The following is a 26,526-nucleotide window of genomic DNA, read 5'->3' as shown; positions in this document are numbered from 1 at the left end:
CCATCTATACACCACATACAGCACATAGTAGCTGTGTGGTGGTTTACCCTTTTTTGTTGCTGCGGCCTAAGTGTTCAGCTACACAACAAATTATAACCACAGCTCTTCCTGCTCGTTCGCAGGTCTGCAACTAAACAAAGTACAGGTACATAAAATGGGAAGCATAAGTGTTCAAGTACATTCCCCTCAAACTCGTACGCAATGATTTCTACACAATGAAGTGCTTTCAGGTAATCATTAATCTCTTAATCAAACTTAAGGAATTGGGTAAGATCATAGACAATTAAGAAATAAATATACACAACCTCACAAAGCAAATACTACTGTTAAAAAAAAATGCCATTCAAACGCACAAACATCTCTAGAAGCTCTGTACCAATAACAAAGCATTACTCTTTTGTAACTAGCAAGTTATGATGACATAGCAGCAAATTAACAAATCATGTTTTTACAGCAATCATGCTGTTGTTATATCTCTTAATTACAAGGGAAGGTAAACTACTGTGAACTCTTCAACTACTGTTGCCCCCAAAGCGCATGGTGATCTCTGCACCTGGGAGAACGCAGCTGAAACCTGACTGAAGTTCAAAGGTTGGCCATATGATTCTCAGCACAAGGTTCATGTAAACACTTGGAATCATCATCATCATGTAAACACTTGGAAAACCTAAAAAACCTAAAAAAATAAACACGTATTAAACTATCAACATCTCCTCCATGATGGTTCCCATTGTGAAGTTTAAGGCACTTTAGAAAGCTTCAATGTTAGGACCGTACTTTGGACACACTCCCCTAAAGAAGGAGGTTTATTCCCAGAAGTAGCTCCTCTGACTTCAGTGGCAGAACCCTTTGTACCACTACCGCGGGAAGGATCAGGTCCTGTTCACAACTTACTTGCTGACCTCCGACTGAGTTTTGCTGCTTCACTTGTTTTGTTACAAAAGATTTCATAAGCAAACAAACACTAATATACTTTCTGTTTAAGAGACCTGTTTTACATGGGAAAGCCTTTAAGTAAAGCAGTACCCCTCAGAAACGGAGAGAGGTAATACAAGGGCGCCCACCCAAGAACAGAACAGCGCCGGGCAGAGGGCAAGGGGGAACCAGCATGACACGTATCGAGAAGCTGAAGAGACCTTTCCAAATGGGGGCGGCCCGGCCGCAGCCCAAACGGGCTGGCCGCACCCAGGGTGGGTCGGGGCCGCGCCGCCGCCACCTGCGCTGACCGCGGCGGGGGCGGCATCCCGAGCGCTCGGCAGCGCTTGACATGAAGAGGAAGCGCAGCGTGATCTTCCCGAGCGCCGCTTCCTGAGCTCCCGCCGCCTCTCCCAGGCATCCCTCCTGGCCTCCCGCCCGCTGCGGGGCCGGGGCGCGGGACGGCAGACGACGCCCCGCAAGCCGGCGCTGCCCATCACACGCCCGGGAGCCGGGGCGGCCGCAGCTCCCGCTCACGCCAGCCCACCGGCGCGGGGCTGCCGAGACCGGGCTGCCGAGGCCGGGCGGCGGCGGGGAAGGAGCAGCGGGGAGCGAGCAGCCGGCCCCGCAGCCGCCCCACGCCCAGGCGGGTCGGTACCGGCGGCCGTCCCGCCCACACCCCGCCGCCGCTTACCCGCGTCCTGCGCGTCCCTCGCCGCCTTCGCCTTGCGCGGGGGCCGCGGCGGCAGCAGCAGCTGTGCGAGGTGGCGGAGCCGCCCCCAGTGCCCCTCCGCCCGGCACCGCTCGATCTCCGCCTCCAGCTTCACGTGCGAGTGCGAACCCTTGGCCGCCATCTTAGCGCCGGGCCGGACCCGCCCCGCCCCGGCCCGCGGGGAGTCCCCGGCGGCGCCTCCCGGGATCTGCCGCTGGGGCCGTGGATCCTCCAGGTGCCGGGGGGCGGGGGCAGCCCGAGGGCTGCGGCCGGCGACGGCACATCCGCCATGGCCGCCACTCCCTGACGCCTCTCGCCTGACGCCCCTCGCCTGACGCCCGGGCACGGAGCCGCGTCCCGGCACCGCCGGTGTGGGCTCTTGCTCCCTGCCTGGGCGAGGCGCGCCGGGAGTGCTGTTGCCCCACCGCCGCCCTCGGAAGCCGCCCGAACCCCGGGGCTCTCTGCCGGTTGATCCCCATGGCCGCCGCCCCCTCCAGTAGCAACTTCGGCACGAGATACCCGGGCGGTGCCAAAAGTCTGCCAGCTCCCGGGGCCGAGGTTTGCTCGAGGGTTGTGACCTCGAGAGGCCAAAGCTGTGGCTGTATAGGTGACGAGTGTGGAAACAGCGATAGCTGTGGAGTGTGGTGCGAGGGGAAGAACAGAACACACACAGTTTATAAACTGCAGTGGGCACTGGGGAGAGGGTACAGCAGGTCACACTGGAGCAGCAGGGCAGGAACCATGGCGGTCCTTCGTGAATGGTGCTAGAGGGAAGTATCCAGAGGAGGGGCAGCTGGGGACTGCCCTAGGAGTGGAGCACACACCGGCCCTCACTGCCACCAGCTCCACCATTGCAGTCCTAGGTTATGACCAGGCTATCACAAGTGGGATCCCTTCAATGCATCCTCCGGCAGGGAGTTCTCTGCATCAAAGGCCGAGGTTGTCGAGACCCCACAGCGCCCAGCAAGGGCCAGGCTGCAAGTGGGTCTGGTCCAAGCTCCCCTGCTCAAGCAGGGTCATCCTAGAGCACATGGCAAAGCATTGTGTCCAGACCGTTCCCGAATATTTTCATTGATGGAGACTCCACAATATCTCTGGACAATCTGTTCTTGTGCTCAGTCTCCCACACAGCAAAGTTGTTCTTGGTCATGCTCAGGTAGAATTTCCTGTGCATCAGTTTCTGCCTATTGCCTCTTGTCCTTTTGCTCAGCACTACTGAATAGAGTCTGGCTCCATCCTCTTGACACCCCACCCCACCCTTGCACATACTGTGTATATAGGTATATATATCCCTGTATACATTGATAAGGTGCCCTCTCAGTTGTCTCTCCTGGAGGCTGACCAGGCCCAGCTCCCTCAGCCTTTCCCGGTAAGAGAGATGTTCCAGTCCCTCAATCATCTTCGTTACCCTCCACTGGACGCACTCAGGAGCTCCATGTCTCCCTTGTACTGAGGAGCCCCGAACTGGAACACAGCACTCCAGATGTGGCCTCACCAAGGCTGAGCAGAGGGGCGGGATCACCTCCCTCAGCCTCCAGATGCACCCCAGGACAGCACTCCTGCCTCACGGGCGGCCCCGCGCGCGCACCTGGACGCGCGCGCCCCGCCCCGAGGCGGGCGTGGCCTCACCGCACCTGCGCCGCCGCGAGGGCTCCACGTGGAGCTCCGGGCGCGGTGACGTCACCCGCGGGGTGGGGCGGGGCGGGGCCCAGCGGAGCGGCCAATGGGCGGCGGAGCGGGCGGGGCAGCGCCGGGTCAGGGGTGATCCCGGGATGGTGTCCCGGGTATGGTGTCCAGCCTGCGCGCAGCCCGGAGTCCGCGCCACGGCGGAGGTCCGCCCCAGGGTACGTAGTCTGGCGGCGGCGGGGCCTCTCCGCCCGCCCCGACGGCCGGTGATGGAGCGGGGGTGCTGGGGCCTGGGCGGTGGGCTCGGCCCCACCCCGCTGCGGCGGCGCTTTCTCGGGGATCCAGCCGGGGTGGGAGCCTGGCCGATGGCCAGCGCCGTGCCGGTGCAACCGGGGGCAGCTCCAGCTGGGGCCGGGAGAAGAACAGGAGCGGAAGCCGCCGGCCCGCGCCTTGGCCGCCCTGTGTAGCGCGCTCGGCCCCTCCGCAGCTCTGTCCCTGTCGCCGTGAGGTGCGCACATGCATGGCTGCGTGACGTCCTCCCAGCTGTGCGCCCCGCAGGGAATTCAGTCGTAACACAGCTAGTAATCGGATGGAGCCGCTTCCACGCCGTAAGCGACCTTTGCTCCCGTGGCTGTGGGGCAGGTCTGCCTGAGGCACAGGGCATGGTTGCTTGTTTGTCTGGAAGGTACGTGAAAACCCAGGCATGGCTAGGGTGTGTGCATTAGCTATGATAAAAAGGAAAAAAGAAGACGTTGTCTGAAAATTGCTGCATAATTCAGTAAAATAGGGACCCTCATAAAAACTCCTAATTGGAGCTCTGTGGTTCTCTGCTTGCCGAGAGTTTCCAATGCAGCAAGTTCTTCTATTCTGAAACTTAATGGGGTTGTTTTTAAGCACTGTCTAAAAATGCGGAAAGTTGATTGCATTTTTCATCTATGTTTTTTTTTGTTTGTTTTTTTTTTTTTTTTTTTTTTTTTTTGCGGGGGGTGGATGTTTTCCTTTTTGTAGGAGATCACAATGGCCCAAAGGATGTTCAGAACACATTTGCTATTCTGCTTTGCTATGGCTGCATTCTTCGTCTCTGCCCTAGCTGAGGAACACGTAGGAGAGAGTCAACATCCAAACATTCGCCTTGATAAGAATTTGGTACAAGATAAAGAGTATGTGTTCCAGGTTCTGAAAGTGTAAACTTTACTTCTTAATGATTTTCTTATCTCTAAATTGTTGTGGGAGTTGGACTTCAGCCTAGGGCATCCTGTTTTCTCAGAATGTTGCATGATTAGCTAAAGCCAGATATGAAACATGCTCGATAAATTTGTAGAGATACGAGACTCAGAAAGGTCTTTTTGGAGCCTTTTGCCCTACTTATGCTATAAAAAAAATATTATAGAAATCCTGCTTACCCATATCAGCATACTTTAGACAAAATCATATTCCTAACAGGTAGAGTTTATTTTCTCATTTGCTTCTTCATAAATGCGGAATAGTTCTAGCAGCAAATAAAACTCCCTAGAACACTTCATGGTTGACTGGGAAAGAGCTTCCTCCAGTTCCTGTGCTTTGGAAGACTGCCAGAAAGAGATTTTGAGCTCTGCTTCAGTTGTTCTGATAGCCTGCTAAGTAGGCTAGAAGAAATAGAAATAGCTATCTAAGGTATTAGAGGCCTCTACAGCTCCTCTAACAAATAACCTTTGTGCCTCCTTTATCTCGGTATCAAACTGTAGCTTTTAGTTGTCCTGGGTGTTTTTAGACATACAATATTTGATCAAAGACTGAATTTTCTGTAAACAGAGCATTAAATACTAACTGGTGGAAATGTTGTGGCTTTTTTCTCAGACACATCATGGAACACTTGGAAGGTGTTATCGAGAAACCAGAATCTGAGATGTCTCCACAGGAGTTGCAGCTCCATTACTTCAAAATGCATGATTATGATGGCAATAATTTGCTAGATGGGTTAGAACTTGCTACTGCTATCTCCCACGTCCACAAAGAGGTTGGTGGAGTTTTGTAAGGGCGTATGTGTTTGGAAACAGTTCTGACTCTAAAACCAGCAGAGCAGTTGCAACACATCGTCAGTGCAGTTACGGTTGGGCCTGAAAGTGAGACTGGTTTTCTCCTGATAGTTTGGGTTGAATTTATAAATGTGCATTATCACAGCTTTTCATGTCACACTGCAGTTTTTAGGAAGTTTCCATTTTAGTTTAAACTTTACAATCAGGAAGGGCTTGAGTGAAAATCATTTTACAGAGGGCTTACTTCGGCAGGTAGGGATGGAGAGAAAGGGAAATCATCCAAAATGATGCATGCGAATTTGTAGAAATATTATGTGCTGTGACACTGTTTTCAGCTTCAGACTGTTACTGCTGTGTATACACAAACTATAAAAAAGCTCTTGCACAAAATTTGTATTATAAGAACATGCTATGGTTTGCCTCTTCCTAAATTCAATTTCTCTTTCCAGTCATTAGGAACACAATAGAAACACATTATCTCATATTGACCTTCTGGAAGTTACAATTCAGATTAGCATAACTTCCTGCTAATAACCTCTGGCAAAAAATACTGAGCTAAGAACAGAATAATGACTGGCTGTTTCTTGTGCAAAGGCACCTCTTTGTGTTCCCATAAGGGGTGTTACTAAGAATTTTACTGACTTTAAGCTACAGTGCTGAATTTTTTCACTTTTGTGTTACTGTAAGGTGTTTCTGTAGTGTATAGAAACTACAGTGTCTATACTACATCAAGATCCTAATTAAGAGTACATTTATTTGATCATTGTCTGTCATTATACATTGTGCTATTCAGATTTTGGAACTTCTGACCAAGAATGTTGACTGCAGAATGCTTGTTCTGAAGCCCAAAGAACTTTGACTTCAAAGCTTCCACCTGATGAAATTTGCTTATATTGTTATAAATTATTACATAAAACTTACTGCCAAATTAGGCACCAAACACAAACAGCTTAGTAAAAAATTAGTTGTCAGTAATCTGTCTCATGTGCCACTAGATGGGAAAGACTGCTAAACTGTTCACTGTGGTTTTGTTTTTGTAGGAAGGTGGTGAGCATACCCAAGCAATGAAGGAAGAAGAGCTGATTAGTCTAATAGATGATGTCTTGAAAGATGATGACAAGAACAATGACGGATACATTGACTATGCAGAATTTGCAAAATCACTGGAATAAGGGTTTGTTTCTCCTTCTAACCACATGAAAATGTGAACCAATATAATGTGACTCATTACTGTCTTGTGTCAACCTCTGTGCTGTGAGGAGGAGAGGTGTACCAGTTCCAGCTGAATTTATTTGAAAGTTGTATGTGTCAAGAGTTTTGCCAACTTGGAGTGAGAGCCATGTTTGACTAAACATAACTACACATTTGATTCAAGAAGCATGGAAGTGTCAACAGTACTCACATAGGGTACAGCTGGCAAACTCCTAAGTAGCTCTGTATGGATACTAGACTCATTAGCATCTAAATGTCACGTTTTCAGTCACTGGGTTTTATAGTTCTTATTCGCTTACATGTTCTATTTAAAATTATACCTAGAAAGCAAGAAATGATTACTGCGTATAGTTGTATTCCAAGGGTAAATGCCTTTACCTTCTCTCTAATTTACAGGGAAATTGCAGATAAGTACAGGTGCTTGAAACAACAGTTGTAGAGGGAAAGCATTTGAGTGTGGGTTATGTTTGAGTTCCACATGACACCATATGGACTTAAAAAGTCTTTGAATAAATTGAGTATTTTTAAATATATGTACATCCTAGCATACCCTTACATATAAATATATATACACATGTGTTTTTCAAATTTTGTCCTTTACAAATTCACTTTTTATATCTTCATTTACTGTTTTTTTTTAATCTACCGTCCACATTTTCTTAAGAAAATGGAAGTATTTTTATTACATTTATATGTTGTGTTAATGCTGTATAGCATTTGCTAGAGTAGCTTCTGCTATCTCATTTTGTATCATAGAATGGCCTCGGTTGGAAGGGACCTTACAAGATCATTCAGTTCCAACACCCCTGCCAGGGTCAGGGACACATTTCCACTAGACCAGATTGCTCAGGTGCTCCCTCTCCAGTGTTAGGGCATCTGCAACTTATCTGGGCAGCCTGTTCCAGTGCCTTTCCACTCACAGAGTAAAGGATTTCTTCTTAACATGTAATCTAAACCTAGCCTCTGTCACTACATACACTTGTAGAGTCCCACTCCATCTTCTGAGTGGGCTCCCTTCAGGTACTGGATGGCTGCAATTAAGTCACCCCAAAGCCTTCTGTTTTCCAGCTAAACAATCCCAGTTCTTTCAACCTTTCCTCATAGGAGAGGTGCTCCATCCTCTAATCAACTTGATGATCTTCCTGTGGATGCTCTCCAACAGCTCCATGTCTCTCCTGTGCTGGGCCCCCAGAGCTGGATGCAGTGTTCCAGGTGGGGTCCCACAGAGCAGAGCAGAGGGGCAGAATCTCCTCCCTGGCCCTGCTGCCCACACTGCTTTGGATGCAGCCCAGGACATGTGAGGGCCCATGGCTGGCTCATGCCCAGCCTCTCCTCCACCAGCCCCCCCAAGCCCTTCTCAGCTGGGCTGCTCTCAGTCCATTTATCCCCAGCCTGTGCTGGTACCAGGGCTGCTCCATCCAGGTGCAGCAACTTGCACTTGGTCTTGTTTAACCTCATGAGATTCCTGTGGGCCCAGTTCTCGAGCTTGTCCAGGTCCTTCTGGATAGCATCTTATCCTTCAGGAGCATTTTGAAGGTCACATTAACAGTTACCAGTTTAATACCAAAGCTTTTGTTCAATTTGGGTTTTACAGTATTAGCCAGCAGGAGTGAGCAAGTAATGCTGCCTTGTTAAGGTTTAAGTTCATATTCCTTGGCACTTAAATTATGGTGTTACTTTTGGGAAGTATTTCATAATTTAACAGTTTCAAGCTACTTGAGTGTTTTCAAATTATCATGGCTCTAGAAATATTTTCACTGTCTTGACTCAATAAGTCAAGCAGTTTAAGGATGTTAGAGCGGTGATGTATTGCTGTGTTGTTGATGTTTGGTGACTGAAACCTTAAATTCATTCAATGATTATTCATTAATAAAGAATCTAAATGTTAGCCTATTTCTGTAAAATGTATAAAGAGCTATTTTCTATACAAAATTATTCTTATACAAGAGAAACACATTTGTAAAAGAAATTATTTCTTCTCTTTAAATGTTTGTGCAATGAAGCCTGAGTGTTGGATTTTTTTTTTCTTGTACTAATTATTTAGTTTGAAACCTTTGTGGCCAGGTTTGTGCTGGTTGTACAATCAATAAAATTAAGGGGTTTTTTGCATGCTGATAGAATACAAGGCTGGAAGTGCTAGTAAGAAAGTTACATCATTAGCAGATGTAGCAAATTTAAGCCTGTCTCTCTTATTCACAGTCATCTTAAAAGAAAATTCTTTCAGTTACAGTTTTTTGGGGTTTTTTAATCTCTTCTGAGGCTGAATGATCTGGAGTGAATGTTGAATTGGAAAACTGTGTCAGAAATGCTAGTGGCTAAGAGGGCAGAAGAGGTTAAGCTGCTTAGCTTAGAGCACTTAAAGCAGGTTGCCTGTAGCCCTGTCAACTCTTATATGCTTATTGCTCTTGTGGTTTAACCCCAGCTGGCAGCAAGGGACCACAGAGCTGCTCACTCCCCCTGGTCAGATGACAGAGAATCAGAAGGGCAAAAGTGAGAAAACTTGGAGGTTGGAATGAAGATAGTTTAATAGCTAAAGCAAAAGCCCTGAGTACAAGCAAAGCAACAGCAACATAGGGAATTCCTTCAGCCCTGCCCATGGGCAGGTGTGTGTCAGGAGAACAAGGCTCCATCACACATAATGATTGCTTGGGAAGACAAATGCCATCAGTCCAAATAGATCCCCCTCTCTTCCTTCATCCCCTTAGCTTTATATGCTGAGCAGGACAGCAAATACTCAGGAGCATTCCTTTGGTCATTTGGGGTCAGCTATCCTGGCTCTGTCCTCTCTCAGTTCCTTGTGCACCTCTCACTGGTGTGGTGGGATGAGAGGCAGAAGAAAAGATTCTGTAAGCTCTGCTCATCAATAATGAAAAATCCCAGTGTTACCAATTCTGTTTTCAGCACGAATCCGAAACACAGCTCCATACTAGCCCTTGTGAAGAAAATTAACTCTTTGCCAGCCAAAATTAGCACAATACTTAAGGTTCTGAGTTTGGGATTTATTTGAGATGAAAGGGCATAACTTATGTGTGGTTTTCTCATCATGTGCAACCACCTGTAAGTCCATTTATATACTTCTGTTATATTAATGTGCATATTTATTAACTGCTATTATATGAGGCAAAAAACATGTACCATAGAAACTTCATATTGGAAATCATGATAAATTCTGGCAATATGAACATTAGTTGCCAGCTATTTTAAATTTGTTTTAAGGGTTCAGAAGTATAAATAGAAAAATTATTTACTGAAAACAGAAAACAAATTTGGCACCTCTGATATGTGTGAAGAACAAAATGAAATTTCTGCTGTCCTAAAGTTACCCAAGTTGAAACCTGCATCATCACGTCTTTACTCAGCTTCCTAAAACAAATAACATGTATGTAATTAAGTACAATTAAAGACAAGTGTTTTAAGAGCTGTCTAGGGAGCTTTCTCAGTTACTAAGTAGAAAAGTGCAAAATTGCTGAGAGTGATGGTGAATCAGACTTCTTTTTTTTTCAAATACAGCTAATTTGTGTGCTAGTAGTTCAGATGATAGCCCTAAATGCTGGCACAGGCTCTATGTGAATACAATATTTTCTGTTTCATATATATAAAATATAGAAAATAAGGCCTTTACAACAATAGTACTCATCTATGAAGTAGTCCTAGCTTCCACAGAACAGTACAATCTCCATTTCACAGATAAATAACAAAACAGAAGGGCTGTTTGTCTTACTGAAGATCAATCACATCCATGGCAGAAACAGAAGATTGGGAGAATGCTCTTATGTGTGATCTTCAGATCTTCCTAGTCCACGGGTTAGCATTCCCTATTGGAGAGAACACATCTAGCTCTGCATTGCTGTCTACTATGTGCTCTGTTTAAAATATTTAGATTATCTGCTTTTACCTCACAAAATATTGCAGAATCTAGCAACTAAAGAAGATACTTAAACTTGTTCTTGAAGCTCTCCTACACTGAGTGGGGGTTTGAGTAATAAACTTGAACAAAGTCTGTACGGAAAAGAGAAAGATCTTAAAGCTTGACCAGTACCTGTCAGACTTCCATTAATGACAGGATGGCCTAGAAGCCCTCATCAAGAGTTTTGCCTGCATATTCACACAAGCTTTATGACGGTTTTGGGTTTCTTCATTAATCACTTACGACTTCAAAATGTCTTAGCTTCGTTAGGGAATGGTTACAGATTCACAAATTGCAGTTTTGTCTAAAGTATTTTTTATACCTGCAATTCACCGGTGAAAGAAGAGTAATTCAGGGGCAATGTCATAATCGAGAGAGCCACTAGATAGCGTATGGACACTGCACATCAGTTTCCTGCAGTATGGAACAGAGTGATTCAACAACCTGCATTTCCCTACAACATCACCAGTACTCTGACTACAGGCACAGCTTGCTCCTCTGTCTTACAGCACCACACAGCATGATACCTGCATTTTTATTAGCTTATAGCTGTCATAAAAGTTGACTACAGAGGGGACTGGTTAGTGGTATTTAATTTTCATTATTTAGGGAATCCAAATTGACTTGAAGTGATAGTAAAAGAGCTTTCATTGTAATTTTGTCATAGGAAGGCTTTCTAACAGAAGCATCAAGCTTGGTCTGATTTCTTTACCATCTGGAGCTGTGATGTATCTACAGTGGTCTCAACCAACATGGAGAGTTTTAGTAGGTGATCCTGAAGTCTTACTGCTTTTGCATTAGATGTAAGAGCTTCTGTCACTGTTCCTACAAGGTCCAGTATGGTCTGATCAGCCATTTCTGCTTAAGTGAAGTTTATTGCCTTTTTTCCTCCTCTCCCTCATTACATTTAAGTCTCACTGTCTGTCCTTTGCAACATGAAATCACTGCATAATGGTCTAAGCTTTTATTAAACTAGGAAGGGCAAACATCCTTGCATACCTTAGTCTACAGTATTTATTATCACAAGGAATTTGAGTTCTATTAGCATAGATCCTCTGTCCATGTTGACTGAGATTCATTACAAGGGAAGCTATCAATACCTTACAGAAAGTTTCTCTGAAGTTCTATTTTTCTTCTTTCTGATAAATTCTGAAGAGCAGCCTAAATATTAAGGCCCAATACACAGTGTAATTGTCAGAACCTTCCTCAGCTGCACTGCAGCTTTGCAGGTAGGTAGAGGGCAGTGTAACATACAACTCAAAGTCTGCTGCCAGACAGGACATTTTACAAGAAATCGGCACTGCAGCGAACGTAGTGTCATCCAAGTGACCAACAGCATTGGATTTCAAGAAGGCAGATGTCAATAAACTCAGAGAATGGATAGGGAAGATCTAATAAGAGGTAAATCTAAAGGAAAAACAGATTATGGACAGCTGTCAGTTCATTCAAGAAATGCTAGTAAGGAACCAAGTGCAACTATGGCGTTTTAGAGGAAAGTAAGGAAATTCAGCAGAACTCGGCTAATTCACAACCTTTTAATAGACCTCAGTTGTAAGAGAGAGGTCTGTAAAGCAGAGACTAGTACAGCTGGTTGAGAACCCAGCACAATACTCCATTCATGGGAGGGTGTAGAGGGGGTGTAAACAGTTACTAAAGATAAAACGGACTAGATACAACTAGCAAAACTTACCAAAAATAAAATAAATTTTACAGGTAACAAGAGAAAAACAGAGGGAAATTTGGACCAGTGCTATATGATGGGCAAGTGCAGAGGATGTTAAGGAAGTGGAAGAGTTTATTGCACTTTTTTTCTCCCTTTTTCATCAATCTTACTTAAAAGATCAACAGCAACCAGAGAGTGCAATTATTTAGGGGGCAAAATTTCAGCCTAAAATATGCAAAACTTGCTTAGAGGATAACATATCATGTTATATGTCTTCCAGTTCCCTGAGCAATTTCACTCTAGAAGTCTTAAAGGGAAATTGAAATATTAGCTAGAGATGTCACATAGCTTGAATTTATTTTATATAATTTTTAGTGGTATTTCCTATAATATCCTCTTGGACATACTAGTGAACTGTGTTCTAAATGAAACTGCTGTGGGAAGGGGCGGGAGGTCAAGTCTAGTTGGATAATTGTATCAAAAGGGTAGTTCCATTCTAACATATTAAAATGTGTATGCTTTTTAAGGAATTCTGTGGGCCTTGGTCCTGTATAAGGTTTTATGTTTACAATGAAGGCATGAAAGATTAAAGTATGAGTATGAATCTTGCAGATGGAACAAGGAAGGACTGCAGATGTTATAGATACTAAAAAAAATCAGAATCTAAAATCTTCGTGATATGACTTAGATCATATAAAATGGATGGAATGCAATAGTGCAAAGTGCTTACACAGAAATACTCATCCGTTCTTGCAAAACTGTCTAGGTTCAGAAGAGAAAATCCCAGGGACTATACTGGAACAAGCAGAGCATGAAGGGCAAAGCCCTCACATCAGGATGTTTAAAGCATCTTCAAGACTACTGAAAGAGCCCATGTGAGCTGATTCCCATAGGTAAAGATTCACCTGGAAGACCACAACCTATTTACTTCAAGTAAGAGGTGAAATATCAGGGGAGATCAACAAAAATTGACAGGGGTTGAGAAAACATGAGGGAAGGCTGCAAGAAATGTCTTTTTTGTCTCTGATATAACAAGAGACAGAAGGTTAATATTCTTCAACTAAAAAGCTGTTGCAAAGAATAAGGAACTAATATGTTCCTGATGGAAGGATCAGGAAGAATAAACCATTAAGAAGCATAAACCAAACATCTTGGGAGATTTAGATTAGACATTGGACAAAACTTCTGTATCAACAATAAAATACTGTAACTTGGGGTGACATGATTGCAATTTGGTCATGGAATAGAAAGGTGGGGTTAATGACTTTTCCAGATTTCCTCCAGTGAAAGCCTATCTCTGAATGAGTCAATGACTCTCAGTATCTGTGTGGACTTGATTTGGGAGGAGAGGTCCCTTATGATTGGATCCACAGCTGAGAGATGAACACAGGACCTGAACAGAGGGAGCCTGTGCTCAGCTCCAGGCCTCAGAGGAATCTTCCCCAAGATCACACAGGCTGTCCCATTCTCTCTCTGCTGTAAGGCCTTCCTCCTCTTTATCATCTCTGCAGACTATCATGGAGTAATGCACCGAGGTACCAGTTGTGCATCTCTTCTTTTTACCATCATAACTCATTTTCCTTCTGGAAAAGTTTCTCCTCTAAACTTACTCAGTACTTCTGCCTTCCAGTCAGGCCATTTTTCAGTCCCAGAAGACAATGGCCAGTGAGAAAATCCCTCTGCACTCGGTTCCTGTGCTGCATGGCAGAGCAGCTGCAACCAGCAGCCTCCTGCTCAGTCCTGTCAGGGTATGATCACTGTCACCCACATCTGAGTGCAAAACCCTTCCTAGTTTCTAGTGAGCACATTCAAAATGTGGCTGTCAAGAGCCAGAAGTGAAGACTGATTACAAGACAATGCTTCATTTAGGATTCAAGTTGTAGCTCCAGAGCACAGAGAGAAAAAGACACCCCCCCCTCCCCAAATGAAACAGTAAAGACTGTTAAGTCTTTAAAATGACAAAGTTAATTCCTAGACCTATTTTCAACCAATAATGAACTATTTTTGTTGACACTGAGAATACAGTGTGACAATATCCATACTGAGTCAAAACCAAGGTCCATCTAGCCCTAGAGCTTGCTTCAAATAGTGGTCAATAATAGGTGCTGATGGAATAATAAATAGAGAAACAATGATGTCATACCTCTCCCAAATACTTACAAGACTCCAGCAATTTGTAGATCAGGGACTTGGCTTCAACAACAGTGAAACCAACTGAGGTCCAGAGTTCAAAAAGATCAAGGCTTAAATGTCAAAGTCTGGGAACATTCTTAACCAAACCCAAAGTCTCCTGGAACACATTCCATGTCCTATTTGTCAATGGTTCACGCTGGGCAGTCTCTACTGTTCATACTGCTCTGCTGTAACTTTTGGTGCAAGCTCAGGGAATCATCCAGGGAGACCACATTAGTGTAGTGGTATAGCAGAACTGTACTCTTTGCAGATGTCACATTCTTCTTAAAGTAAGGGATGCTGAAAATAGTCTAATGAATGTTTGCCTGTGGTTTTGATCATACTTCAAGAACCATATTTAAAAATTTACCAATTATGAGAAAGTTCTAAGCACAAATTTTGCAGTAAATTCTCTTTAAGAATAGAATATTATGCCTCAGAACTTGCTTTGTCATAAAAACACAAGTAAGCCCCAAAACACTTACACTGAAAATTAATATTGGCGTAAGTCTCATCATGTGTGGCTTGCAGCCATATTGGCACAAATCATTGCAGGTATGAATTTTTCGACCCAGTAAAAACCACTGAGATGAGTAGACTGAACTTTGAATTCTGTTCCCCTTGAAAAAGGCCTCGAGGGACTGTGCAGAAAGGGCTGTAAAGCCATGCTATCAATTTCAGCAGGGATTGCAGTGGGTATCAGGAAACATACAGGTGAGGATTTTAGACAGAAGTACCTGCAGGCAGGACCAGTCTCAGATAAGGAATATGTCTGTTCAGGATACGTGCAGAGTTGTTTAGAAACCTTACATTGCCACCATAAATTTATAAGCACATTGGTACTGACTAGTTGAATTAAGATCTCCAAAGAGCACATAACACATGGAGGCAGGGACCACTTTCAGTAACCAAATAATTCTGTCACCAGACAGTCTAAAACTGTTCAAAGGCACCATTTTTAGCCAAGACCAACAGATCTGAAATATTTTTTGAATCTCTAGGCAAATGAATTTTCAGCATGTGACAAGCCAAAAATTCTTTAGGAAACTGTCCAAGCAGATGAACTCATTTTTTTAGCCACCATCTCTCTTAAACACCTTGACCAGTTTCCTTCAACTCTTCCAAAAAATCTGTCCCAGAATAAGATTATGTCTGTGAAGTTGTAGGTGGATAAGGCGAATTTTGGCAAAGGGAAGAATAGGAATAAAGTCAAGTTTATAATGGAAACTTAAAGACATTTACAGCTTGCTGAATACTGTTCAGTGGGATCTATATAATAGATGATCTTTCCACTGCAGGAAAAATATAAAGTGCTTTTATTGTCACTAAAGGAAAAGACCACTAGGAGACAAAAAGACCTGTCAGGTCATACAAGTATTTCTGCTTCCGCCCGTTAAAATCTTTATAGGATCCAGATTAATTTTCTGAAATCTTGGCTTGAGGATCTGTGCAGTGTATTACACCATGCTGGCAGTGCAGAATGATGACAATTTCTGACTGCAGATGTGCCTCTACCACAGACCTTATTAAAGTTGCAGCATGGCATTGACACACCAAACTAAAGCATTAAATTAGCCAGTCAAGGTAGTGCAACACCATGGCACTGCCATTATAGACCACAGCATGCTGCAAAACCCACTCTAAAAGCAGAGCTCACTCAATGGCCACCTGCTGTTGGCAGGCCACCCTGGGATAATGGACCCAAGCTATCTAGTTGAATGGGAGTTCAAGTTTGTCAGAGCTCTAAATCATACGATGATCCAGTAGTGCAAGTAGTTACATAAAAATATTCTGTGTGGTTATGAACTCTGCCTCTAGACAGTTCCTCAGCAATAGCTCCTACAATTCAAATTGCCCAGTTTGGGAAGATGTAGTGCACACAATTTTTACTGAGATCTGGAAATTTTCTGGTTTGTGTAATGGTTAAGGAAAAACTCCCCTCGGGCAACTTACATTGCCCTATTCAGATTCCTGTGATGGGTAGAGGTGCTTTCTTGTAAAGCTCACTTAATAAAAGTCTCTGCAGGGAATGGGAAAGGTTATATAGGCTGCAGGCCAGACAGCACATTTCCACCCAGTGTGCACTCGAGCTGTCATGGGCAGATACTCCTCACAGAAATACACACAATTCTCAGAGATACTTTAGGTCCTCTAACCCCATCCCACACCTGACCCACACCCATACCATCAATTTCTGGTCACCAACTGTCCTCCCAACACAACCACCTCACCGAGGGACTGTTTAGCCTGAAAGCTCTTCCTGTTGACCTCTACAGTACTGTTTGGAAACGCAGAGGAAAAAGTAACAACATTGATTCAGTGGGCCAACTAAAAGCCGCTACGCTAACTCATGTCTAGGAGCTAGCAACTTTAGCCTGGTACTCAGAGCAGCACGGAGATTTGAAAATCTGTACTTAATCCTATATGATAGGGATTTCTGGTCAGAAATACAACAGCTGAACAGCAGTAAAGAAGGAAAAGGTTGAGCAGAGGAGAGCTACAAAGCCATCACACATAACACAAGCCCAAGATGTGCTCAAACTTAAGCCATTAGGTGTGCTCCCTGGTAGCATAATCTCAGCCTGCTTAAAGCAACTTCTGTCAAAAACATGGGTACAATATGGAGCTAAGTATGTCAGGGACAAAGTACAGCCTCAAAAACCACTGCAAAAGGTTAAAAGAGTTAATATCTGGCGAGTTGATAGCCTTTGACATGGAAGTTCTTGCATTCAGGCAACTCCAACTTCAGCCTGAACACAAACCGCTGGGGAGCATATAAATCCAGATGTTTTTCCTTCTCACTCAAGAGAGGAGAAATTAAGAGTTACTCCCTAAAAATTTGTGTTCAAGTGACTTTTCAGTGATACATGAGCTTGGCAACACCATATTTATCTAGGCCCTTCCACACACAAACCTTCAGTTGCTGGTGACATATGGCATGGGAAAATCCAGCTCAAGCAGCTGAAGTTTGGAAAAATTATAAACAATCAGAAACAAGGTCTTCTAATGGAGGCTGTTAGACAGCATTAACTATCGGGCCACTGTCATCTTCACAGCCAGAGAGTGATTTAATCTGTCAGTTATGTGAGCACTAGGAGTGATGAATAGGTCTTTGTATTCATTCACATCAAGTATGTACCCAGACTGGCATACAATGTGAGGGTTCTTTTGTCTGATAGTCGACTGCATCTCTAAAGAGCTGGGAATTTGCACAAAACAGCAAAGCAGTGCCACAAAAGATACCACCCATGTTCAGAAAGAGGGATTCCCGAGGTGGCTGACTAGTGCCATTCCTCTGCAACTTAACTTGTCCATCATTATCTACACAACTTAAAAGTCACATGTCAAAACAGTAGTCCAGTTTTTCACCTCAGTTTTAGCCATCCCAGATGGCCACATTTAAAATCAGGGTGGCACAAGTGCAGCTTGTCCAAAACTGCCAGCAGCTGGTAAGACAGCAGCCACAGGGCCCCTCTGCAGAGCCAAGCCACTTAGCCCCTGCCAGCAGCCCCGAGTTTTTGGGTGACCACACTCCTAGGGGCACTCAGCTATGCTGTCAGCATGAGGAGCAGAGCAGGGGCCCAGGGCTGCCCAAGCCAAGCTACTCCTTAACAGAATGACTTTTCCAGGCTTTATTGGTGAGAGCAGATTTCTGGCTCCTTTCTTTTGCTGCAGTTGCACAAAAGGACAAGAACTGGGCTAACAACTCATATCATGTTTTTACCTGGTATAAATGAGAGCAGAGTATCCTCTATCACAAGCCTTTATAAATAAAGCTGGTCACGGCTCTGCCAATTGGACGTAGCAGTTCCTCTGCCCCAGCAGCTGCTCAGGCTGGAAACTGACTGAAGCAGGACCACAGGGGACAAGAGTGAGGTGTGCCATCTGATCAAGGTCATTTAATAGCTTGGCTTTATAATTCTGGGGAAGCCAGTGGCAGCTAGTCCTAAGCCAAACTCCTTCTGCATTGCCATAGAAAAAAAAATGTTAACACATACAAATTCCAGTAAAATTAAATGATTATAAAGCTTCCAAAGATATTTCCATATTCCGGCTAAAAACTCTCTGAAAATCTCAGTTTGACAGAGATTACATACTACCTCACAAGCTCTCCTGCCAGGACAGGTACAGCTTCTGAACTTCCCTCTGTTGTAACTGGAGTGAAAAACTGGAGTCTTTCACTGGCCACGCTTCAACACATCCCATTACATTTTGGCATCACCCACAAAGTCTGCTTTACCATTCAGATGAGTATGGCCTATTTATTTTTTTCTTATTCCTGTGATCAGTTATTTCTTAGGACCTTATCCCAGTGTGGACAAGGTGCTCAGATTTTGTTAGCTCAGTCAGACCATGAACAAGACAAATGATGCCTGTTGCTGTAGGACATGAAAGAAAGATGAAAGACACTAAATATTTCAGAAGGCAAAGAGTATAGAAAAAGCTTTATTGTCTAATTCTTACCACCTTTTATAAGGTGTTTCGATACAGACTTAACATGATTGGTGAATAGGAACGACACCTCTCATTGGTGAGCTAGACAAACAGCAAACCACCTGGAGAAAGATCGTTTTGGGAAAGGATAGTCGTTTTGCCAAGATTGTTTTGAGAAGAAGCTTTCTTGAGAACTTTTCCCTTGGGAAAAATTAGCAGCTGCTAGCAGGCTAAAATCTCTTCAGATGTAGAAATATCAGGCCCACAGATGCTTTCCCTCTCTTTTCACTTTTTGAGCTGCCCTTAAGCATACTCCTAAGGGTGAGCTGATCCTGGGAGGAGACATAGCAGATAAGAGTAGGCATGGGTGACTGGGGATGATGGTGGTACAGGATTTGGAAGGGATGTACTGGCAGATTGATATTTTATGGCCACACCATAAAGACTTTACTCCTACTGGGCTGCTGGTGACCTGTGCTAGCAGAGCATGGTGCTACCAGTAGCCACAACCAGAGAAAGTAGGGGAAACTTTCCCTCTCCTATTTCCCTGTAGGTCAGACCTAGGCTTCTGGAGAGCACCTTTGCTTAATCCTCAGTGAGCTGCTGGACCTAGGGCCCATCAATCTCTATGTGGGAGTATCATGAAAGGCTTGAATGGGGCTGTCCATCACAGGAAGCAAACCATACCCCCAGGCACCGGACTGTCAGGCCTGGCTCCTCACCTTTATCTGGCTACTGCAGAAGAAACTTGAAGTGCTGGCAAGCCGTAAACCATGAGTAGGCACTGAAATCCATTCCTGTGCAATTAAATTATAGGATTAAGTGCTTAGAGCTAAGTGTGTGTTTAAGTGCTCCACTGAAAGGCATAAACCTTGAACTGAGATGGTTTTCAGAGCACGTGAGATAAAGGGAAGATGAAATGTTCACCTACAGCCATTACTTTTGCAGGCACATGAAGGGTCTACTGTCCAATGAGATCATAGCCAGCTGCATTTGGAACCACCAGGCCAGAGACAAAGTTAAACCAGGACACTACACAGAGGTAGCATCTGCCATTTAAACAGAGTAAAGAAAGACAATACAGTCCCATACCTGTAAAGATGCAAGCCACTCCAGGCAGTTAATAGGTTCACTGAACAACCATCACCCCAGATAACCGGAGAGAAGATACCAGCTTCTCAGAGTGTTGTGTGCTCTCTCCTTTTGATAGATGAGTCCCAGAAGTCATGCATAATTTTCATAAGGTGAGATAATAAGCTGTCAGTTGTAGGAAGCCTAGAGCTAACTACACAGAAAATCAACAGTCTGAAAACAAGAAACATGTCAAACTGCAAAACAGATTCTTTCTTTAAAAATAAAATGAGGGAGTGATTTGAACACAAAAGCTTTGGCTTAGAAGTAATGTTCTAGCTATCAATAAAATAGGAGTAAAGGAGTAAATTTTTGTGATTCCTGAGTGATTTGATATGAAACATGCTGAAATTAATTCCTGATACGGATTTGCCTGTCATTCCTTGCTTTACAGGCTGCCTCACTTCACCTCCGGCTTCTTCCCTGTAGACATCAAACTAGAGGGGAAAGGGAGGGGAAAGGGAGGAGAAAGGGAGATTGCAGGACAGGGAGGCAACCTTAGCGTAACAATATATAATACTTCTGTATGCTTTATCCCACATTTCATGGCTTGACTCTCAATAAGTATACTTACATGTGTATTTATGCAAGTGGCAGGGAAGACTTAGATGGTCATGGAATCCTGTGAGCAAAAGACATCATCTTGAACAGAAAGCATGTGGGAAAACTCCTGTAACCCATGGCCATTGCCAGGGCACCACATGGGCTGCAACAGGATGGGATGTGGGTCTGGCGCTGTGGAGCCCTGGCCAGGCAAGGCTGTGGGCTGCTGGAGCCTGGCCCTGCTGCAGCATCATTGAGGTAGGTGGGCTCGGGGAGCTGACATGGGCAGCAGGTCCTTGGGTAGGTTGAGCAGAGGGCTGGGCAGGACATTAGAACCCCTTTGTGCCTCTGGAGCACAGGCAGCCATGGCATAAATGCCAAAGATATCCCAGGTCTATGTAGGGACACAGGAGTTAGAGGCAGGTTGTACAGAAACAGCTACCTCCAGCTGTTTTGGGTCAAATTCAATAATGCAAAAAGGGAAGACGTAAAACTCCATTATCCTGATTTACATGGCAGAGAAGCTCCTAGCACCTCCATTTCTATGAATGGCAAAGAACAGGTTTTTCATGGCCAAGAGGGCCAGTAGAAGAAAGGACCAAACTGAGTCAAGTGTTGTCATCCTCCTCTGCCCCACTCTGGGGCTGCCCATGACAGCACTTCACAAAGGTGTAGAGGAGTAGGAGGAGGAGGTTGGCAAACTGAGGGTATTGCTGCCTTCTCCCACATTATTTGCATTGAGGAGGACCTAACCTGACACCCAGGTTTACTCAGGTGGAATACTCTGAGGCCTACATTTTTTTTTTTTAATGTATTTTTTTTTTTAGCAGGGAGACTGAAAAACCTTGTCAGCAAGTGATAGTTTGGATTGCTGGGCTTTAGTGGTTTTTAACTTTCTCCTTTTGGTGGTTTGTGCCAACTGTTACTTCATGCATATGGAATATACAACTTCCAGTCTTTTCTCACTGGTGTGAAGTAAGAGTTTGGCACGTGATGAAAACAACAAGCAGAAATTTACTTTCTCCCACCTTTAATGTCAATACCACCAGTAATTATTTGGAGAATTAAACATGTAGTCATCTTGCCGTCACCTTAATTCTCCACATTAAAAAGGGATTATATAACAAATTAGCCTGATTTAGTCTATCTTCTAGGGACTTGCCCACTGGTTCACTCTTCTTTATTAAATTAGCAAAGCAGCTTTTGGCTTTCAGATGTGTTAGGAAAGCCTTCCCAAATTGAGACCACCAGTCCTAGGATTGCTGAAGTGCTTAAACTGCTCTGGAACAACCTCCTTGGAATTTACAGAGCCTGAACTCCAGGTGACCCACCACACAGTGAAAACACACGGGTAGACACTTGTAATCTGATCTTCTGACATTCGCCCTCCAGTTTAGAAAAACCAATCCCCCAATTCACAGGGGTGATAGAGTCTTCAGTCTCTTTACTGTGCTCATTTAAATATAACCCAGGGTTCAGATTTGAGCTATGTGACAGTGGAATCTCTGCTAATTCTTTCTCTGGTGATGGCTTAGGAGGAAGCAGCCGTTGCAAAGCAGAGCTAGATGTCTTTCCACCAGTTGTGCAAGAACATCTACATCGCCTGCAGTGACAGGGATGTCTGCTGGCCAGAACGGCGAGTTGCAAAGACACAGCATGTCTTATTCCTCCTCAGCTGACTGCATGTTGGAGAACTAATGCTTCTTTCATACAGAATTACACAGTATGAAGTCTGCTGATTGCCAGTCATCTGAAGGCCTGATGCAATGCCCACTGGAGCCAAAGGCTGTTTTTCTTCTGCCTTTATAGGCTTTGGATTATCGCCTTACTCAAAACACTAAACCTTTGAGTATTTCAAGCTGTCGGGTCAAACCCCCTTGCTTTCTGCATTCTTCACTCTTAGCTGTAACAGTCCATGTCACCACCACAATGACAGCATTGACGGCAAACAGATCTGTGAATCAATACTGAAATGATCATGTACTCCTGGTTTTTCCCTTGACTTTCTCCAGCCTCTCCCTTGAGGATATAAACCCAGCTGCTCCAGACAGGCCATTCTCATAGGAATTGTAGCTTATTGATTGTAAGCATTCATTTTCAGGTTTCTTGGTTTAAAAAAAAAAAAAAAAAAAAAAAATCTATTTTAAAGAAAAAAAATCCGGATGAAAACAGAAAAAAATCATTCTGATTTTTTCCAAGACTAGACATTAAATCTGATCTCCTGTACCCACCTTCTTGCTACTTTGAGCTACATGCCTTTGAAGCTATCCCTGAAATGCTTGTTAGCCTGAAATGGGGGGCAGTTGAGCTCACCCATGTATCTGCATTGCTTTTACAGCAGAGGCAGGGAAAGGATGTCTTGTCTCACACACAGGTGCTTGCATCACTTGCCTGAAGAAGCACTAAAGCACCAGTGGCTGATGACAGCTCCGAGTGCTGCTTGCCACCAGGGTGCTCTCACAGCACTCATGGGTACCTCATCAGGGACGTCAGAGGCTGGTTAGGTCGCCACAGCTTTTGATCACCACTGGTAGCACTTGTGCTCCACTAATGATCCACTCCCCATTCAACAGACAAAGCAGAATGTGAAGAGAGAAGAAAATATAATCCCTTGTTTTCAGAGTTACTGACACATGTACTGATTGTGACAAAAAAGTGCTCTGGTTAAATCTGGTCTATATTATAGCAAACTCTCCTGGACTGGCAAGGTTTGGAGATGACCAAGGTTTGGAATAGGTCTAAAGAACCTCATTCCTCTTAGTCTGGATTTCTGACATTTTCTGCTATGTATCTTATTTTGCCCATGCAGTTACCTCATGACCCATTAACCCATATTGCTTTGAGGATGCTCAGTTAAAGAAAATTCAATATAGAGCCCATTTTTTTCCGGTAGCCTTATGCTTTGCCTACCACAGTTATAAAAAGATGGTGTTCATCCAGTTGCACAAATTATCAGTAAGTTTCAAATTATGCTGAAATTTTATTTAGAAAAATCTTAAAGAGTGGTCATTTTTATTATGATTTTATGAAAATATGATTCTGTCAGAGGCTTTTTTTTAGTTCCAACAGCCTCTGACTTAAGAAAAGCTAAACATTCTCATGGGAGGAGCATATTGTACCATGCCTCAATCATCATCAAAGTAATTAGGTCACCCAAATCTCAGACTGAAATCTGAGACTGAAACTGTACTTCTGGAAGGAGTGATGGCTTACAAGAAGATAGGCTAGATAAAAAAAGTGAAAAAATCCCGACCCTCAAGTGACAAAACACATGGGTAACAATAGTGGCTCCTGCTGCCTCTAGAGATCTTCACACCAAGAAATGAAAGAATTTGCAGTAATTGTCCTTCTAATCATGCCATTGTATTCAGTGTGAAAACAGTACATTTCAAAATCCCTCCCATCAAAACTAAGAGCCTCTACGAACTCTGAGTGGATATATTAAAAAAAGTCTTAGAGAAATGGACAGGAATGAAGAATCTATGTAGAAAGGATTTCTATACATATCAAAGTGTATGATTCTGTATTTTGATAATGTAATGTTTTCCCTCATTTTTAACATGTTTTCAGGGATTTACAATGCTGATTTAAATATCTGCAATTTTGCAGCCTGGTTTAATGTCATCTGTATGTAACATATCCCAGTGGTGATATGAACTACATGCTTCCTCTTTCCAACACACACACCTTCAGCTCAAAGTGCAGCAGCTTGTGCTTTTCCATATAGTGTTTTTGCTTTGGTGTCCTGTGTCAGGCAGTATTGTAACAGTTAAAACTAATATTGATAATATTATACTAAAAACATCTCCTGCTCTATAGAATGTGCTAGTCCTGTTGAAATGAAACTGCTGGAATATTGATCATGCAACAGGAGGCCAAACAATCAGATATTGGCAGTTTCTGCAGAATATTTGCAACCTTTTTTTTCAGTCCAGCAGCATGGACAGAGTGAAATTGCATTGGCAAGCCCACAAACTTGCTAAAAAATTTCAATCTCCCTCCCAGTGCAGTTCCATGGGACTCAAAACACCACAAAGAACTTCTGAGCAATGATCACCCCCAAACATGGAAAACTATGCAAAGAAAACTGGTATTAAAATACAAAACAAAACTAAACCACCAAAAACAATCCTCCCAAAAACAAAAACAAACAAAAAAACCCTAAAAAACCCCAAACTAACAACAAAAGAAAGACCTAACCCAGACAAACGAACAAAGCAAACCATGCATTCATCATCCACTTAAAGATCTTTTCTGTAATATTAAAAAAAAAAAAAAAAAAACAAAAAACCAACCCCACAAAAAACAGAGGAGAGGAGCTGGAGATTTAAAAAAAAAAAAAGCATCTTAAAAGGTTGAGGCACATATTATTCAGTGAGGCATATACTCAGAGAGGTTTCATGGAAGTTCCTCAATTATTCCTATTGGCAGCAAGCAGAACTTGTGTTACAGGGCTTCTGGGCTTGGGTCTAGAGGACTACTACAGAACACCAGAGAAATAACCCTAGAGGACATAAGAAGGAAACTAAAGAGAATTAAAAGCAGATTTTAAGAGGAGGACATCAAGAACAAGACAGGGACACTGAAAAAAATGGAAGTAGAAAATCCCTTCAAAATTATAAAAACCTATAAGATTAATTCAGAATTGTCTCCTCCTAAGCCAAGTATTTCCACTGCCTCACTTCATTGACAATGACATTTCCATGGGGCCTGAAATCTGATCTGGCACATTTAATTTACAGAAGCTTAAAAAATTTATTTGCTGTAACAGCACACCAACAATGATACACTATGGATTTTAGATGAGTATTTTATACTTCCATAGAAGTCAATAAAATTGTGCCAGCAGAAAACTTGACTTTGCAGTCACATAAAATATTTTATCTCAAAGAACAATAGAAACTCCAATCAAATTGAATCACTTTACATTGTTACAAACTGCAATTACTCTGCTCAGACTGAAAAGCCATATGAATTTTTGACTGAAGGGCATGTCATTAAGTTTCTCCGTTGTTTACATGTAATGCAACATGACAAGAATTTGTATGGAGATGAGAGAAAATTAGCTATTTGACATTAACTGTTTGGAATCTTGTCTATGGCTGTTTGCAGTCTGCAGTGGATTGGCAGGGCTGATCACATGCACAAGTGTAGGATTTGTAGGAGGATTTCTCATACTGAGTTGTTCTTTGAGGAACACTTGGTGAAAACTCAGTGTCTTTGGGTATTCAAGCCTAGGGAAGAAGTGAACATTAACATCACCATTTTCTAGCAAGAGTAAATAATAAGTCTACAACAACCACAACAACAAAAAAAACCCCGAACTCGATTTATATTAAGCAGGACAAGTAAAAAGTAATGTAATTTGTACCTCATTTGTGAAGCTTGAAGTTACCTCCCCCAGTCCTTTTCCCATGGAAAGTTGAGACAGATGATGGAGTTGTGCGGAATGTCTGGGCAAAAATGAGCCACTGGGCACCACAGTCTTGATCCCAGGAGATGCTGTGCAGAAAGACAAAGATTTGCATTAGGCAAGTACAGAAGAGCATCTGCCACCTCACTTGTACAGTGACTAGTTGGTGTTAGCTGGGATGTAGAGTCAAGGTGAGTGTAGGCTCTACTCTCTGTGCTCAGGCCAAGGCTGTAGGCAGAGTTATCCCATGTCATAAAGTTCCTTCTGTTGTGCAAGGTTTTTTTAGCCCTTAACCTAGCTAGTTAGTTAGAAAGCAAGGGGAGACAGAAGTCTGTCTCCAAAAAGAATTAGATTGAAAACACAAACCTGGAAAGTTCAGAGAACAAGAAGCAACTAAAAAGAGCCAAGTATTTATTTATCTGTTTGTTTTAAACTTCATACTTGGCAACATTCTGACAGCCTTCTGAACTGGGACAGAATTAGAAGCTTGAATGTCTGAAACATATGTTGGGTCAAAAATGAATGATGGTCTTGTTTGCTAATTTAGGACACCTCAAATAAATAGCATCAGGGAACAGAAGGCAGGTAATCAGTATTTGCTGTCACTTTACAATATTTTGAATTAAGTACCTGAAATATAGAGAACCCCATAATTATCGGGTGTTTTCAAAATCTTCAGTTAAAACTTTTTCTGTCACAGAAGAATTATTTTCCTTCAGAGATGAACCTCCCCATCCTCCAGGAAAGTGCATTTGATGACTGGAAAGGAGGAAAATTCATTAG

The 26,526-nt window shown here is 43.4% G+C and overlaps 2 protein-coding genes across 6 annotated transcripts in view; one reads left to right on the top strand and one right to left on the bottom strand.

Moving 5' to 3' along the window:
* TTC7A (tetratricopeptide repeat domain 7A) overlaps positions 1 to 19,840 on the bottom strand; it is a 195,222-nt gene extending 175,382 nt beyond the window's left edge. The window contains exon 1 of one of the 4 annotated variants that reach the window (XM_040058201.1): positions 19,749 to 19,840. Coding sequence is in view for 1 of the 4 variants with exons in the window: in XM_040058202.2 (XP_039914136.1) it covers positions 1,610 to 1,769 (160 nt within the window). In the remaining 3 variants the exon portion in view is untranslated. Of the gene's footprint in view, positions 1 to 553; positions 601 to 1,609; positions 1,806 to 19,748 lie in introns of those variants that run through there. The other 3 variants (XM_040058202.2, XM_040058204.1, XM_040058200.2) reach the window with 3 other exon arrangements.
* On the top strand, positions 3,359 to 8,449 carry MCFD2 (multiple coagulation factor deficiency 2, ER cargo receptor complex subunit). 2 transcript variants are annotated; one of them, XM_040058206.1, is made up of 4 exons: positions 3,359 to 3,471; positions 4,262 to 4,413; positions 5,090 to 5,249; positions 6,309 to 8,449. In XM_040058206.1, exons 1-4 carry the CDS (start codon positions 3,400 to 3,402, stop codon positions 6,438 to 6,440), a joined length of 516 nt encoding a protein of 171 aa, XP_039914140.1. In that variant the 5' UTR covers positions 3,359 to 3,399; the 3' UTR covers positions 6,441 to 8,449. The 2 variants fall into 2 exon arrangements, with proteins under 2 accessions (XP_039914140.1, XP_039914141.1); XM_040058207.1 differs by lacking the exon at positions 3,359 to 3,471 and adding an exon at positions 3,755 to 3,938.
* Positions 19,841 to 26,526: the final 6,686 nt, after the last annotated feature.

This window comes from Hirundo rustica, chromosome 3 (assembly GCF_015227805.2).
Source record: "Hirundo rustica isolate bHirRus1 chromosome 3, bHirRus1.pri.v3, whole genome shotgun sequence".
Classification (NCBI taxonomy): Eukaryota; Metazoa; Chordata; class Aves; order Passeriformes; family Hirundinidae; genus Hirundo; species Hirundo rustica.
The sequence above is the reverse complement of the archived record's forward strand: the minus strand, read 5'-3'. Positions and strand labels throughout refer to the sequence as shown.

Coding starts and splice junctions, on each gene's coding strand:
- MCFD2 (XM_040058206.1), top strand. CDS start 3,400: ATGGTGTCCCGGGTATGGTGTCCAGCCTGCGCGCAGCCCGGAGTCCGC. Junction 4,414..5,089: donor AATTTGGTACAAGATAAAGA/GTATGTGTTCCA, acceptor CTTTTTTCTCAG/ACACATCATGGAACACTTGG. Junction 5,250..6,308: donor TCTCCCACGTCCACAAAGAG/GTTGGTGGAGTT, acceptor TTGTTTTTGTAG/GAAGGTGGTGAGCATACCCA.